Source organism: Onychomys torridus, chromosome 8 (genome assembly GCF_903995425.1).
Source record: "Onychomys torridus chromosome 8, mOncTor1.1, whole genome shotgun sequence".
Lineage (NCBI taxonomy): Eukaryota > Metazoa > Chordata > Mammalia > Rodentia > Cricetidae > Onychomys > Onychomys torridus.
Window position 1 is genome coordinate 108,450,941 of NC_050450.1, and position 16,335 is coordinate 108,467,275.

Below are 16,335 nucleotides of genomic sequence, written 5' to 3' on the forward strand. Positions count from 1 at the left end.
GTGTGGCACCAGCCCAGCCAGAGTCCAACTCTACTACCCATCCAGGAAAGGCTGGGAATCCCCGGAAGTGCTCTAGTAGAGCTGGTAGGAATCAACCCCACTAGGAGGCAGAATGTTCTCAGGCTAGGACTTTGCTTGATCCTTCAGCGGACATACTGGATCCTAGGCTGTGTGCCCGCCCACCTTGTTCTGACAATGGGAAGCAGATTAGGTAACAATAGCCTAGGACACTGAGCCTCTTCAAAGAGCCCAATAGGCTCCAGGGAACTAACAATGCCAAGTCATGGGGGATGGCTTGGCACCTAGAACAGCTATTTCTCACTGCCCTGTATTGCCTGCACCTCCCTGAGGAGACTTGTCTTGCCCAGCCCACACCCAGGAGATGCCTCTGGGGGCCACTTGAGCCCCGGAATACTCTTCTGGGAAAGCATGTTCCTGAAATAAATTCCGCTTTGGCATCTTCTCAGGAGCAGGAGCATTCCAGGGCTGTTTCCATGACTGAAGGTCAAATGCAGCCAGGTCTCTCATGGGCCTAGCAGCTGCCCCAGACAGCCAAGGAGCCAATGTTCCTCAGAGTTCATAGACCAGGCCAGCAAGGAGTTCAAGGTGACAAAAAAAGTGTGAACTACTTTCAGGGCTCCATATGAGGAATGGCAGCTTGGATACCACGAGGGTCTGGTTTTATCACTCACCAGACTACTCTGGGGGCCAGGGGCTCACAAGGCCTGAGTCTCCAGTCCTGGGCAGCTGTATGGGCTTCAGAGCAGGGCCTAACAGACCGCTAAGACACCACTTCCAGTGCCACCCGCCTTTATTCACAGACCCTCAGCCTCCAACACAGACTCTTGGATTCAGGAGGGCACAAGAAAAGGGTCCTTGGTAACCCTGCCAGTACACCCCAGAAAGCCAGCACAAGACTGGCAGCACCACTCCTTCAAGGTCAGCCTCAGTGCCCCTGCTCAAGGACACTGCTGTGGCCACAGGGCTGCAGGTCCCAGGAGACCAGGCCTGGTTGCTAGAGGCCCCTTCAGAGAGCCAGCACTGTCCTAAGCTCAGAGCTGATTCCACTCTGAAACTGAGGCAAGAAAGGGGCAAGATGGACAGTGGGGATAGGGAGCTCCCCCAATGTCCAAGCCAGAAGTCTCCATGGAGAGACCCATACTAGATGCAGGTGGGACTGCACATGTCCTAATTTCTGGTCATTCAAGGTTCCAACAGCCAAAGAAACAGAGGTCCCTTTTTTCCTTCTGGCCTTGAGTGGCCAGGGAGGAGAGGGGCGAGGCATGGCAGGTAACAGCAGAGAGAGCTGGGTAGGCAGGGCCAGGTGCTACCCAAGATGCAGCTGGCCAGAGGAAAAGGACAGGGGATGACATGGCCAGACCCCTGTCCCCCCTGGCGACAGGGGCACCTTGATACCCTGGAGAGCAAAGGAAGGGCCTTGACCATCAATCTTGCTGGCTCTGGGGATTATGGCCCACTGGAGCACACTCTCCTCCCCCCTCCCAGAAGCAGAGCCACCGGAACAGAGGGAACCAACATCAAGTGCACGCTGATCTTGTGGAGGCCAGGGGAGGGGCGCCAGGCACTCTAGGACTTCTTGGCATCCTGCGTGTTCCTGCGCTTCAGGTCACTCAGATCGATGGGCTTGAAGGCTGTCAGGGGACAGTCTGGTTGGTGGTGGGAACAGAACCCCACCCAGTCCCCACTGCTAGAGGCTCCCAAACCCAGGTGTCTTGGAAAGGACAACAGTGCAGGCCTTCCCTCCAGCTCCCCTAGGTCTGCCCTACTCACTCTTGAGGCTGGGGTTGGGAACCTTCTCCACATATTCCTCCACTAGGCCCCGCTCACCACCAGATAGCTGGCTGCGCAGGTCTCGCTCAACACCCTGCCAGGCTGCAACAAGAGGACAGTGGGTTCAGTGCTCTGCAGCATTCAAGTGACAGAGCATCTGCCCCTGATGCTGGGCCAAGCAGACCTTCCTTCTCTTCAGCAGCATCCATCCCTGCTTCTACCAGTCTCCCTCTGTCAGCTGAGGGTGTCCTGTAGAGTCCCAAACTGTCTTCCCTCTGCACCAGCTCCTTCCGCCCCTGCTCCTCCAGAAGGCCAGTCCCTTCTGTGCAATGGCCTCCCCAAGCTAGAGGGCCACATATGTGCCTTAGAGGGTCCCACCCACCCCCACCTCTTTTATTCACCCTACCTCCCAGTACATGTGTTCCAATTCCAACCATACCACCTCTGTCCACTTCAGTGACACACTGTGTTCACAGCTACTTCCTCTCCCAAGGAAGCCTATAGCCATGGGACTGCCTCCAAGATACTGCCTCTTCTGGGGTTCCACCCACGCCCCACGCCCTCTTCTTGGGTTGTCATCACATGTCCCTCTATCACCAGTCTTGTTTGGTCTAGAGTTTATGGCCATTGGAATATGGTGCCCTTCTCACTGAAGGTCTATTGTCTGGGACCCAGACAGAGTGGGAAGAGTAGGGGGCGGGGTATTCACCCACGGCAGGCAGTAGCTGCAGAGCACAGGTACCAAGGGCACCTACCTTCATAAATGAAGCGTACATTCTCTTCGTGTGCTGGCGTGAAGATCTCACTGCTGTTGGTGGGGGAGCGGGGACTGCTGTTCCTCTTGCCATTGTAGACGACTCTGGAGACAGGAGAGCTGGGGAAAAGCTCCATGTGTGAGAAGGGATTAGTAGGACAGATGAGGTCCCAACTCCCACACAAACCTAAGACCCACCTGGTCATTGCTGGGATGCCTGGTCCTGGTGCTTGGCTGCTGGATCCTGCGGCCTATAAAACAGAAACCCCAAGGCACTGGAGATGTCACCTTTCCAGCAGAAAAGGAACGAACTGTGTGGCCCTGAGTCCACTGGGGACCCTTAGGCTAGGCCCAAGACTTGAGTGGCCAGTGGGCTTCAAGCAATCCTGAACTGCAATGGAGGTATCGGTGTCAGAGACACAAAGGATACAAGCAGGCCAAACACTGCTTAACTTAGCCACTGGGACCATGTGTTCAGCCCCATCTCCCAACCCACTCCTGTCTTCAGTCTGCAGATCCTGCACAGTAGAGCACAGCAGACCCTAGCTCCGCCCCAGAGGGCTACTAGAACTCATTCATGCTTCTGCAAAGCCTAAACTCAGCCTCCTAACTGTCCATGGGAACTGCATGTTGAGAAAACTAGATATCCTGAAGCTCAGTGGCATTTGACAAAGGATCCCAGGAACACTAGAGCATCAAAAATAAAATAGACCAGGAGGAAGATATCTCTGGTGGAAGCAGCCAGACCTGACCCAACCTAGAGACCAGAACCCTGGGGTGCAACCTGTTTATAGGCCAGAGGATTTTTGCTGGCAAGTAGGTGGGGTATCTATGTTTAGGGTCAGAATCTCATAATTAACCAGCTGAGGACATACAACCAAAGACAAGGAAACTAGTCATACAGGGTTAGTTCTAAGCCTGGCCTTGGTCCAGATGGGACAACCCCAGATGCTGAAGACAAAGGAGATTCAGACAGTCCCAAGCATGTCACACCAGGCTCTTCTATTCAGACAGGTGAACACCTCAATGGTATCAATCCCATAAGAGCTCTAGAACCCTGTGCCTCTCCCCAAACCTGGCTCCCAGCCCTCACTCTCTCTTAGTCTTTCCCAAAGCTGCCAGCCCAGGACATCAAAGCACAAGAAAAGCCGAGGTGTGATGATGGCAGTTACAGGCCAGGAAAGAGAAAGGCAGTGCTCAGGGGCCAATCCCTACCTTAGCTGCCAGGGTCCAAGCTGCCTTCTGCCCTTGTAGATATCCTTTTCTGTCCAGGATTCACTGATACTTGTCAGCACCTGCCCCCTAGGCCACTATTCTCTGGTGCCACCTCTACCCATGCAGCCTCAGGGTCTGGTGGTCACATTCTCCAATGCCCTCTGCCTGGGTGCCCCTGCTGGCACCAACCTAGCTGGCAGCAGGCTTTATGTTTGGTGAAGCCGAGAAGCCTGAGCATGTTTACTGGCAAGGAATAAAGTAGTATGATATACCAAATAAGCAGGGTCTCTAAAAACGTTTAATGTGTTGGGGTCCAGGACCAAAGCAGTACAATGGTAGTCTGTTGAAGTGCCAAGGATGTCTAAAAATCTCTGAGATCATAGATTATTGCTCAGCAGCCCATGTAAAGGGGGTGGTGGTCTAACAAAGGGCATCCATAGAAGGGGGGCACCATTTCGAGTGAGCAGCCAGGGAAAGAGCCCTCTTCAAAAGAATTCTTGCAGTACCCAGGCCTCTATCCCCTGGGGCTCCCACCAGGATGATAGCAGGGACAGAGGTCAGGCAAGCCCACCTCAAGCTCCAAACCCAACACTTCCTCGCCCTGTTTTCTTCTCTCTCTCTTACAAGTGTTTCCTCAATACCCTAGCCATAGGTAACTCATTTCATCAGTTCCACTTTTTGGGTCTTTTTGCTGTTTGTGTTTAAAGACAGGAAGTCTGCAGAGCAGTGGTGGTGCACGCCTTTAATCCCAGCACTCGGGAGGCAGAGCCAGGCGGATCTCTGTGAGTTCAAGGCCAGCCTGGGCTACCAAGTGAGTTCCAGGAGAGGCACAAAGCTACAAAGGGAAACCCTGTCTTGAAATACCAAAAAAATAAAAATAAAAAAAAGGCTGGAGAGGTGGCTCAGAGGTTAAGAACACTGGCTGTTCTTCCAGAGGTCCTGAGTTCAATTCCCAGCAACCACATGGTGGCTCACAACCATCTGTAATGAGATCTGGCTCCCTCTTCTGGCTTACAGGGATACATGCAAACAGAACACTGTATAGATGATAAATAAATAAATCTTAAAAAAAAAAAAAAAAAAAAAAAAAAAAAAAAGACAGGAAGCCCAAGCTGGTCTCAAAATCACTGTGTAGGGGTTGGGGATTTAGCTCAGTGATAGAGCCTAGCAAGCGCAAGGCCCTGGGTTCAGTCCTCAGCTCTGGCAAAAAAAAAAAAAAAAAATCACCATGTAGTCAGGGCTGGCCATGAACTCTCCTGTCCTCACCCCCAAGTGCTGGGGTTACAGGCATGAACTACTACTATGCCTGGCACAACTCCACAATACTTTTTCTCTGCATCTTTGAAATTTGTTGTTCCAATGATCCTAAACACCCAAGCCGGGCAGCACTGTCCCTGTAAATCTAGGCCGCGTGCATGCTAGGCAAACTGCCACCTTACTCGTAATTGCTTCCTTCTTTACTTCAGAGACACAGTCTATGTTACCAGGCTGTCTTCGAACTTACTGTTGACTGAGCAGGCCTTAGACTTGCGATCCTCCTGCATCAGCCTCCTGAGTAGCTAGGTTATGAACCTGCGCTACCAGGCTCCACTGTTGTGTATACATGCTGTTTTTAGTGAACGCATAAAATAAGGCACAACTAATAGTGATTGTATCTCAGATCTGATGACCCTCTGACGTATCCCTAGGCCAAGGACTCCCTCTATCGACATACTTCCACCTGTGGCCCTGCCCTCCTGACTTACACACCCACCCTGCTGCCCCAGCTTCCCCCAGCTCCACTGCAGACACAGACAGTTGGCAGTACAGCCTCCTGGCACTCTCACCACCCCCAGTGGGAGCCACCTGAGCTGCATGCTGCCATCGAGTCCTTGGCTCACGAGTTCTTGTGTCACCAGCTATGCCGCAGCCCCCGTAGCAGTCAGCTGCAAGACTACATTTCCCAACTTCCCTGAACAACTATGGAAGGAATTTCTGCCCCTATAAGGGGCCACATCCCATCTTCCTCTGTAGGTATTTTGGCCATCTGCACACCTGGACTAAGTCCCCTCAGACCAAGTCTTTCTTCCTTTAGTTTCTCTGCAGCTGCCTTTTAAAAAATCTAACAGATGGGCTGGAGAGATGGCTCAGAGGTTAAAAGCACTGACTGCTCTTCCAGAGGTCCTGAGTTCAATTCCCAGCAACCACATGGTGGCTCACAGCCATCTGTAATGAGATCTGGCTTGCAGGCAGAACACTGTAAACTTATAATAATATAAATCTTTAAAAAAAAATAAAAATAAATAAAAATAAAAACCTAACAGAACCAGAACCATTTTCTACTCCCTGATCTTCTGTCCAAACCTGTGGCTTCCTCACTGAAAGTGAACTGGTCACCAGGAACAGTTAACAGGTCCTCCTGCTCCAAAGATTGAGGCATAGCCATATGAAGCCTGTACCTCAAAAGAAGGACGTGCAGCTCTTCAGCCAAAATAATGGAATGAAAGGGGATGCTACAGACCACTGAGTATGAGACAGAAAATGCGGAGTCAGCTCATACTTAAACAAGGTGGAGATCCAGAGACTGAGAACCACACAGGCCACAGCAGACCCTTGCCAAGGGAGGACCATGGGGCAGCCGCCGGGCTGGGAACATTACACACTGTTCATGTTCCTACCACAGCTGGCCAGGAAGAAGACATCTGACTGTCACCTAACAGAGGTGATCTGAATGACTCCCAGCCCCCATTCAACCCAGGGCCTCACAGCTGCATTAACTGGCAGGGTGCTAGATGCTAATTATCCATAAGTTTGCCTCAATCCCTGCCTGCATCCTACATCAGGTTCCTCTCCTCTCTGAAATGCCTGCTTCCCAGTGACAACCATGTAGGTGTGCTTACAGTCCTCTATTCCACGGAGAATTCTTACTGAATGGGTTTATTCTATGTAGAACCATCAGCTTCTATGGGACCTAAGGCCTTCAGAGACTTCCTGGAAGGCAAGGCGGGGAGATTGTACAGGGTGCAGGGGATCCAGAACCCACTTCAACTCTTCTAAACACATTCAATATGCCAGGGACATGATGCTAGGTAGTGGTCATACTTTGCTGCCCAAAAAAGTGACAATGGGGGTGGTCCCCACCAGAGCCAAAGGTATAAAGGCCGGTCACTCTTGTTCTTTTGGAATTTCTTTCCTTCCTTCCTCTCCATACCCCTTTTAGAAAAAGAGGACTCGTGTAGCCCTGGCTGGTATTAAATTTCTGATACTCCTGATTCCACCTCACAAAGTGCTGGGATTACAGATACATGCCACCACTCCCTGCTTCAAATTTTCTGGTTCATCCTTCCATGCTTTGTATCCTTTACAAATTGTTAGGCTTTTACTTAACTCTGCTGTGACAGGTTGGGCCTGCTTCCGGGTGATGACAGCAGGGTCATTAGACCTAGAATGAAGTGTGTATCCTCTTCTTTCCCTGGACTAGCAAACCACAATATTCCCTAACTGGACCCCAGGCCCTCATTCTGAAGGACCTGACTCCTGCTGTCCTCCTGTCCTGAATATGTGTGTGTGTCTCTCTCTGCCCTGGACACTCCCCACCCAGAAGCCCACTAGCTGATGCCAACTCACTGGGGACCTTCGCCTGAGCTTGTCCTCTGCCGGAAACGTGGCGTTCAGAGGGAAGATCACCTAATCTAAGACAACCATCCTAGGTCCAGGGCTCTTTTGTCAACAGGGGCATGGCACTTCCGGCCCCCATCCCGTCCACCTTGCGGACTAACAGCGGGCAGGCCCTGGAGCCACACTGCACCTGAACAAAAGGGACGTGGGCAGGGCAGGTAACCAGCAAACCACAGGCGCGGGACACGGGGCAGGAAGAGCCCTCGGAGGCTGCCCGCGACCGCGAGCGTCGTTTCCGCGCGGGCGGCCCGGCAAGACAGCCTCCTCCAGGCTGCCGCCACGTCCGCACCCCGCGACGACACCGGCCGCGGCTCTCCCCGCCGGCCAGCGACCCAGCGACACCAGGGCGGGGCGGGGCGGAGCGGCCAAGGTCCCGCGGAGCCCGCGGCGCCCCGCCCCGCCCCGCCGCGCCGCCCGCGCCGCGCCTTCCTCACCTCGCCCTCCTCGCCGCCGCCGCAGCCGCCGCTTCCAGTGGGCCGGCCGGAAGTGACGGCGCCGCGCAGGCGCAAACTGAGCGGGCCACGTGACCTCTGGCGTACGGGGTATGGCGAGGTCGGAGGCGCGCGAGGTCGTCCCGGAAACGCGGGGTTGGGGTTTTTCCCCGCATCTCTGGAAAAGGACACCGGTGGACAGGGCAAGGGCAGCCCTGGTCCCCGAGGCTCTAACCCCAGGCCTTGCGCCGCCACTAAGCCCCAGCTCAGCTTGCATGGCGATGGTTTTGCACTGGACCGCGCTAATTAGTCTCCATCACAGCTTGGGAATCATGTTTATTGAAAAAGTAAAAAGTATCATAATAAAAAAACCAACCAACCAACAAACCAAACAAACAAATAAACAAAAAAAACCCTGGAGAAAAAGCCAGGCCAGAGAAATGGGTACAGAGGCAGAGGAGTCATGCCCCACTACAAGACCTAACAGCCTGGCTGCCTCATGTTCGTTGGGCACACCCTGGCCCCTGGGGCAAGGTGCTTGCCTGTTCTCCAGGGAGGCACAAACCCCCAAAGGTCAGGGGTGGCTCAGTCCATGCTGGTTCCTTTGAAGAGTTCCACCAAGTCCTTGAAGTCTGGATCAATAAGGTCGAAGGGCAGATCGCCATCATCATTGGCTGCATCTCTGTCTGCTCCCAAAGAGATGAGATACCTGGGGTGTGAAGGACTGTTGGTTAAAGCTTACTCAGACCACCCACGAATAGGGGCTAGAATTCTGGGGTCACCTGTTTGTTTTTTCCAGGCAGAGTAAGGAGGAAGAAACCTGACCCCTTGGAACCTGTGGCCAGATTTTCCAGCCTGCTCTAATGTTGCAATCGAGTAGAAACTGCCAGAATCCCTCAGAGTTGCTGCCTACACCATCAGAGCTATATTTGGGGGTTCACATGCTGGAGACCAATTGAAGCTTGGAGGGATTGGGATGAAGCCTCTGAACCGTATTTCATAGTCTTACTTGGCTATGTCAGGGTACCCATCACTGCAAGCAATATGCAGAGGTGTCCAGCCAGTCTCATCCCGCTGGTGAATGTCAGCACCATATTTGACCAGCAACTTCACACAGTCCAGGTTTCCAGAGAGCACAGCTTCATGCAGGGCAGCCAGTCCTGGGCAGGGTGGGAATGGGTAGGGTCAAAGCTGTAGCCCTCTGCACAGGATTTCCCCTACCTCCTTAAAGACAGAAGACCAGTCCATCAGTGCTTACTCACCTGAGGGGTGGATGGTATCCAGAGAGACTTTCCGAGCCCGGATAAAGCGCCCCACCTGCTCCAGGTCCCCTTGGCGGATATGGTCCAAGAAGAGAACATCATTAGGGAAACGCACACTGCGATCAGCCAACAGCCGCCGCCGCCTTTGTCTGGGGCTGTAGCGGGCATAGCGGGCAGTTCTGCTGGGCATCCTGGGGATTGGGATGGGCTATCTCTGTGGGGACCCTACTTCAGTAGGTAAGAGTGGGAAGTATGCCAGCCAGATCAGATAGGTGTATAGGCTCTCTGGCTTGACAGAACCTCAATTCCAGCTTATATAGGGCTTGCGGGGCTATATAAAGCCACACAGTCATGCTTGCAGTCGCGAGGGGCTGAAACCGAGCTGCTCCCCCCTCCCGGAGCACAGGATCATGTTTAGTGGCTCATCTTTCAGCACACCTGTCGCTACGTCTGGCCAAAGGGGTCAGATCCTTCCTGGCTACTACTCTGTGTCTGCAGCTGGACCTAGAAGGTGCCTTATAGAGGACAGGAGAAGGACTAGGAGAGTGTCCATGAGAAAAGCTGTGGATGTGGGCTTAAGAGCATCAAGAGGGTCTGAGCTTACCTGTCTACCTGCTGGAAACTGAGTCCCCTCCCCATCTGAAGAGCACTGATCCATTGTCATTTAGAAGGCCTCAGCACTGTCCATTTCCCAACATGTTGCTCTTACCTTCCCTTGTAGCTTCTAGAGAAGATTCCCAGAACTGCCTTCAGAGTATTTCATACTGTTAGGAACTGCTGCTGCCCAGGCTAGAATCTCAGTCCTGCAGGCCAACACCACCAGTCCTAAGGCACCCACCCTGTGCGCACACACACACACACACCCTGCCTCTGGTTTCTGGACCATTTCTTAGAGGCTCAGGAAGGACCCCGTATGTTAGCTTTCTGCCAGCTATCTTGCTTGTGCAACAGCTTCAGCCAGGTCTCAGGTGGTGCTTGGCTTGGGGGTGTGAGACTATCTGGTAGATGGAATGCAGGTACAGTACAGCTGGGCCATAGGAGCCCAGAAACTTGGTTATGGAGATGTGGATAGCCCAATTCTACAGCTTCCTTGAATGCCTGAAAGCTAATGGTTGACTCTGTTAGAGTTGTTATGACCAAGTAACTCAGACCCAGGTCTCAACTCTCAAACAAGAGTTTGCCCTCATGGTTCCAGAGGTTAGCAGCCTGACGCCAGGGTGGACTCCTGGGGGTCTGAGAGAGCCCCTGTTCCAGGCTTCCCAGGCTCTGGAAGTCAGTCCAGTCCTTGGTGTTCGTTGGCTTCTAAAAACATTTGCCCGATCTCTACATTCATCTCTAATGGCTTCTGTCTATTCCTGTGTCCAGTCCTACCCCTCCACCTTTTTTTTTTCTATTCTTTCTTTTTTTAAATAGAGTCACTGGCATTGAACTCCCTTTTAAACTGCAAATCAGAGAAACTCCTGAGCATCCTGCCATCAGTTCCCAAGCTCTGGGTTTACAGGTGTTCACCACCACACTGAGCTGCCCCATTAATTTTTTTATTTCTATTTTCCTCAGGAAAGGTAGTTGTTTTCCAGGTTGGCCAGCCTTATACTCATAATTCTCCTCTCTCAGCCTCCTCAAAACAGTACTGGAATTGCAGGCATGTTTCATCACATCTGGCTCAGATTTCTCTCTCTCTCTCTCTCTTTTTTTTAAGACATGGTTTCTCTGTGTAGCTTTGTGCCTTTTCCTGGAACTCACTTGGTAGTCCAGGCTGGCCTCAACTCACAGAGATCTGCCTAGCTCTGCCTCCCCAGTGCTGTGTGGGATTAAAGGCATGTGCCACCACCGCCTGGCCAGATTTCTCCTTTAAAAAAAAAAAATAAATAATTTATTTAACTTTATTTTATGTGCATTGGTGTGAAGGTGTCAGGTCCCCTAGAACTGGAAGTTACAGACAGTTGTGAGCTGCCATGTGGGTGCTGGGAATTGAACCCGGGTCCTCTGGAAGAGCAGCCAGTACTCTTAATCTCTGAGCCATTTCTTCAGCCCCAGATTTCTCCTTATAAAGACACCATCTGTAGATGTTCTTACAAAGACTTAGGGTACACCCTTTTCCAGTGTGACCTCACTTTATCCATTTATACTAGCAATGACCCTATTTCCAAAAATGTCACACTCAAAAGTACTAGGAACTAGGACATGAATTTGGGAAACACAACCTACTATACTGATGAGATTCCTAGGTGGTCATGGGAGGCCTGAGACTGGGTAGCTCCTTGGCAGGCTGGGGAGCTAAGAAGGCAATGTGATCAGCAGCAGGCCTTACATCACCTGGCTGCTTTCTAGCCTTAGTCAAGCCAACGTTACACACCTTGTAGGTGTAAAGCTGAGGTCTATTGGCTACAAGACACACTGAACAAGGTGCTTCCATATCCCTCAGTGCTCACAGGCTGTTCCCTGAGTTTGAGTGTCCCAGAAACTTGGATGGGCCCTGAGAGAATCTGCTGTGGATGGTTCTGTGACACTGCATCTCCAAGGCTCGGTTCTAACTCCTGGTCACTTGAGAGGAGTCAGGTACCCACGACTTCTAACTTGTTTACCTAAAGTGAGGAAACTAAACGTTCCGAACCATAGCTGGGTGATAGAACCTTGCTTAGATGTGACGGATTGTCTTCTTTTGTGTTGTGGAAAGGTTCAGTCTGCACTCCAAGTGTAGAGGATCATATGAAAGCATGTGAAAAAAGGTGCTACCATCAGAGCAACAAGGAGGACTGGCAGAACTATCCCTTTCTCCCCTCAGTGAATGGCCTCCAGTGAGACCAGGTCTGGGCATAGTTAGCACATGAGGCCTCTGGTCATTTAGAGCACAGAGGTTCTTGAGTTTGGGGTTTCTGTTTGAATCACAGTCTCGTTCCCAAAGCCTTACAGACAATGTTCCTGGGAATTGTGTGTTCTGAGCTGAGGTCTCTGCCTAGTTTACCTCGACTTTCAGTAGGAGCCACAATATGCTGTGCAAATCTTTTATAGTGGTTGATGTTAGAACAAAGCCTGGAATTACATGCCTCTATCCCTGATTCCTTCAGCCAGTATGGACTTATAAAGTGACTAGTTTATGAGGTTTAGATTTTTTACTTTTTAGAGAATGGACTAAAACATCTACACAAAGCTGGGGTGGTGACAATTTCTGTAATTCCAGCGCTTGGGAGATAGAGGCAAGAAGTTCAAGGCAAAAAAAAAAAAAAATGTAGCCCTCAAGCTTTCAATCTTCCTGCCAGCAGGGCAGTGGTGGCACACACCTTTAGTCCCAGCACTCTAGAGGCAGAGGTGGATCTCTGTGAGTTTGAGGCCAAGTTGGTCTACAGAGCTAGTTCTGGGACAGCCAGAGCTACACAGGGAAACCCTGTCTCAAAAAAACAAAACAAAACAAATCATTCTTCTTTCCTGAGCTTCCTAAGCATTGGCATTACAGGCTTGTAATACCTTACCCAATCCCAATTTATGAAAGTCCAGAACATAGTTCTGGGTAAAGCATTACCTAGTAAAACAGCCAGCCTCTGTCTCAAAAACAACAACGAAGAGTCCAGCACAAGTTTGACATAGTAGCACAAACCTGTAACCCCTGCACTCTGGAGGCTAAGGCAGATGGTTTGCCATGAGTCCAAAGTCAGTCTGAGATACAGAGTGAGTTCAAGGCCAGCAGAGATGACACAAGCCTAAATTAAACCAAACCAAAAAAATTAAGAAGAAAAAAAAGTCAGACAATGCCACTCAGCAGCAGTGACATGTACCCAGTGCCTGGGGGCTGTTAGGTGTTAGGTAATCCGGCATAGGCATGTGGAATGGTCAGTCTAGAATTAAACTTCAAAGCCTGAAGACCCCTTAGGGCAGTACTTTTTTAAAGTTCCAAGCTAATGGCTCTGGCTACCTGGGGGGAATTGGGAAATTCCAGTCAACTAAACCTTCACCACTGCCCTAAAGAGCCTTCAGTTGTTTTACTAATCCACTAATCTCAGACACAGAGGTTTTAGACACCACCCTGTAGCTGCCCTGAACAGCCTGGCTTTGGAATGCTCCATTGGCTGCCTCTGCAAAAGGGGGAAGATATCTGTGAGTCATGCTCCTCTCAGAAGCTCAAGACAGTGGCTGCCTGGTTTGGGCTTTCTTATCCAGAGACCAAGTGCCTGCACAGCTGGGCAGTGGTTCACTGGCTGTCTCTAGGGTGGGATGCATAGCATACCTTTTTATCTGGGACTGGAAACAATCTGCTCACAGCCCTGCTGGGTTTTCTTCCCTGGAAGCCCTGTGTCTTCCCTTAATGGCACGTCAGCTCCAGAGCCTTGACTCATTTTGGGGACAGAATTTGCACCTTCCCATGTCAGACTCCAAAGTGACTGTACCTACTTTAAGATGATCATGGATCATTGTGTCAGCAGGTCCCTGCTGAAGCTTCTGGAACTGAAGTAGCTGGAAACCAGCCCTATAATGAGTTGCCAACAGCCAGTGAAGGCAGCATAAATGGACAACTGACCTAATTGTGAGTCAGAATGGACAGCATCAAGAATGGTAGATACCTGAACAATCTGGTGCTGCTTGAGGAGGTGACAGAGGGTCCTCTTCCCCTGCCTGTGTGCCAAATCAGCTAGGAGCATCCATGGACTTATGGAAGGATAAGGTAGCCATGGAGGAGATGACCACACCCCACACTCCTAGACCTGGGAGATAATCATACGGTAAGTCCTTCAGTCCACATGTGTAAACACAGGCTCCTAAGAATTCAGGTAAGGCCCGGGTCTCTGTCTGACCTCAGGCAGCTTGTAGCATTACTGTGTCAGGGCCCCTGTGAACACCCTGAGCCCTGTGACCCTTTGACCCTGTAAGCCTCTACTCACTACCCTGAGACTCTCAGATACTGCAGTGCTCCCAAAGGTGTCCATACCAGAGGGGAAGTCTGAGAAACCCAGACTCAGGAGCATTACCATCCCCATTGCACATAAGGTGGTAGCTTTAAGCCTGGGGGAAAAACTGATTCCAGTCTTAGTTTCTCTGTTTCAATTGCCTTTTTTTTTTAATTTTGCATGCATTGGTGTTTTGCCTGCATGTGTGTCTGTGTGAGGGTGTCAGATCTCCTGGAACTGGAGTTACAGACAGTTGTGAGCTGCCGTGTGGGTGCTGGGAATTGAACCCGGGTCGTCTGGAGAGCAGTTAGATGGCTCTTGACCACTGAGCCGTCTCCGCCCTTGAACTGTCTTCAAGTTAAACTTATTTTTACAGTCTCTCATGTAGCTCATGCTGGCTTGGAAGTGTGTAGCTGAAGATGAGTCTTTTTACCTGCCCTTCTCAAGTGCAGGATTACAGGTATGCACCACCATGCCCAGCCTTTTTCCCCTCTTTTTTTGAGACAGGCCTGGAACTCATTATGTAGCCCAGGCTGGCCTCAAAGTCACAGATCCACCTGCCTCTGCCTCCCAAGTGCTGGGATCAAACGAGTGCGCCACCGCGCCCAGCTTTGCTTTCCCTTTTGAAACATTTTCATTTATATGTGTATGTGGGGGTTGGGGGAGAGGTACCCTCAGAGGCCAGAGGACATCAGATATCCCCAAGCTGTGAACTTGTATAAACAAGGATGACCATAAATTTCCAATTTTCCTGCCTACACTTCCTAAGCACTAGGATTATAAACATGCTCCACCATTCCTGATAAAATATTCTAACACAGGCTTTCATGTAGCCTAGGGTGGTCTTGAATGCTTCAAGATGTGGATGAGAATAACCTTAAACTTCTGATCTTATTGCCTCCACATCCAGAGCTAGGGTAACAGAGATGCTGCAGTGCTGGGACTAAACCTTGAGCTTGAACTCTACCAACTGAGCTACATCCACAGCCCCAGAAGTCTTTTTTTTTTTTTTTCAATTTACTTAGAGATTACAGGCAGTTGTGAGCTGCCATGCGGGTGCTGGGAATGGAACTTGGGTCCTCTGGAATAAGAGCCAGTGCTCTTAACTGTTGAGCCATCTCTCCAGCCCCCAGAAGTGTCTTTTTTAATTGGTTTTTCAAGACAGGATTTCCCTGTGTAGCCCTTTCTAGAACTCACTGTGTAGACTCAAACTCAGATCTGCCTGCCTCTGCCTTCAAGCACTAGGATAAAAGGTATGCCACTACTACCCCGATTATCAGATTTTTCTTTCCTCGGAAAGCTGCATGCCTAGTTTCTGGATGCCTACTAGAGGGCTCAATCCTGAATTTAAAGTTACTGTGGCCTGGCTGTGGTGGTATTGTGTTCCCCGAAATATTGTGTGCTCCCCGAAATAAATTTATCTGGGGTCAGAGAACAGGATGGCCACAATATTAAACATGAGGATAGGCAGTGGTAGCACACGCCTTTATCCTAGCATTTCAAAGAGACAGAAATATTTCTGGATCTCTGAGTTCAAGGCCACATTAGAAACAGCCAGGCATGGTGACTCACGCCTTCAATCCCAAAAATCCAGTCTTTAATCCCAGGGACTTATGGTAGAAAGTAGATTACATAAGGTGTGAAGACCAGAAACTAAAAGCATTTGGCTGGTTAAGCTTTTAGGCTTTGGAGCAGCAGTTCAGCTGAGAGCCATTGGGATGAAGACACAGAAGCTTCCAGTCTGAGGAAACAAGACCAGCTGAGGAACTGGCGAGGTGAGGTAGCTGTGGCTTGTTCTGTCTCTCTGATCTTCCAGCATTCACCCCAATAACTGGCCTTGGGTTTGATTTTTATTAATAAGACTTTTAAGATTCATGCTACACACTGCCTTTAATCCCAGCACTTGGGAGGCAGAGGCAGATGGATCTCTGTAAGTTTGAGGCCAGCTTGGCCTACAAAAGTGAGTTCCAGGATTGTTAGGGCTACACAGAGAAACCCTGTCTCAAAAAAGTTATCATGTATGACATTATGTGTATGCAGACATGCATGTACTACAGCATGCATAACAGGGTAACTTGAAGAATTAGGTCCTACAATGATCCAGTACCCATCAACAGCATCACCTATCAGTAACACCTGCATCCAGGGTTGTGATGTGGTCACTGTACTGATTTAGACATAGGAGGGAAGCAGTAGAGTCAAATAGCCTGTATGGTGAGTAGTGAGCTGTCATCATGGGTTCTGCATTTCAAATACAATACAATGGGGTAGTGGCATCCTCTTGACAAAGGGACCCCATCAAGCTCACTATCTCCTTGGGTAGCACAATTTCAGCTCAGTTCCCT

The 16,335-nt window shown here is 50.5% G+C and overlaps 2 protein-coding genes across 4 annotated transcripts; both read right to left on the reverse strand.

The window, feature by feature from the left end:
- Nucleotides 1–793: 793 nt before the first annotated feature.
- Nucleotides 794–7,908, reverse strand: Mcrip1 (MAPK regulated corepressor interacting protein 1). Of its 3 annotated transcripts, none has more exons than XM_036197674.1 (5): nucleotides 7,852–7,908; nucleotides 2,744–2,796; nucleotides 2,547–2,665; nucleotides 1,792–1,893; nucleotides 794–1,652 (listed from the first exon to the last, which is right to left on the reverse strand). In XM_036197674.1, the coding sequence occupies exons 2-5, from the start codon at nucleotides 2,749–2,751 to the stop codon at nucleotides 1,588–1,590; spliced, it is 294 nt and encodes a 97-aa protein (XP_036053567.1). In that variant the 5' UTR covers nucleotides 2,752–2,796; nucleotides 7,852–7,908; the 3' UTR covers nucleotides 794–1,587. The 3 variants fall into 3 exon arrangements, with proteins under 3 accessions (XP_036053567.1, XP_036053569.1, XP_036053568.1); XM_036197676.1 differs by lacking the exon at nucleotides 7,852–7,908 and adding an exon at nucleotides 7,548–7,750; XM_036197675.1 differs by lacking the exon at nucleotides 7,852–7,908 and adding an exon at nucleotides 7,367–7,523.
- Nucleotides 7,909–8,433: 525 nt separating this feature from the next.
- Ppp1r27 (protein phosphatase 1 regulatory subunit 27) lies at nucleotides 8,434–9,300 on the reverse strand. The gene is made up of 3 exons (XM_036194783.1): nucleotides 9,111–9,300; nucleotides 8,858–9,008; nucleotides 8,434–8,557 (listed from the first exon to the last, which is right to left on the reverse strand). Exons 1-3 carry the CDS (start codon nucleotides 9,298–9,300, stop codon nucleotides 8,434–8,436), a joined length of 465 nt encoding a protein of 154 aa, XP_036050676.1.
- Between the last annotated feature and the right edge of the window lie 7,035 nt (nucleotides 9,301–16,335).

Coding starts and splice junctions, on each gene's coding strand:
- Mcrip1 (XM_036197674.1), bottom strand. Junction 1,894..2,546: donor TGTACGCTTCATTTATGAAG/GTAGGTGCCCTT, acceptor CTCTTGTTGCAG/CCTGGCAGGGTGTTGAGCGA. Junction 1,653..1,791: donor TCCCAACCCCAGCCTCAAGA/GTGAGTAGGGCA, acceptor GTCCCCTGACAG/CCTTCAAGCCCATCGATCTG.
- Ppp1r27 (XM_036194783.1), bottom strand. CDS start 9,300: ATGCCCAGCAGAACTGCCCGCTATGCCCGCTACAGCCCCAGACAAAGG. Junction 9,009..9,110: donor GGATACCATCCACCCCTCAG/GTGAGTAAGCAC, acceptor CACCCTGCCCAG/GACTGGCTGCCCTGCATGAA. Junction 8,558..8,857: donor GGGTACCCTGACATAGCCAA/GTAAGACTATGA, acceptor TTCACACCCCAG/GTATCTCATCTCTTTGGGAG.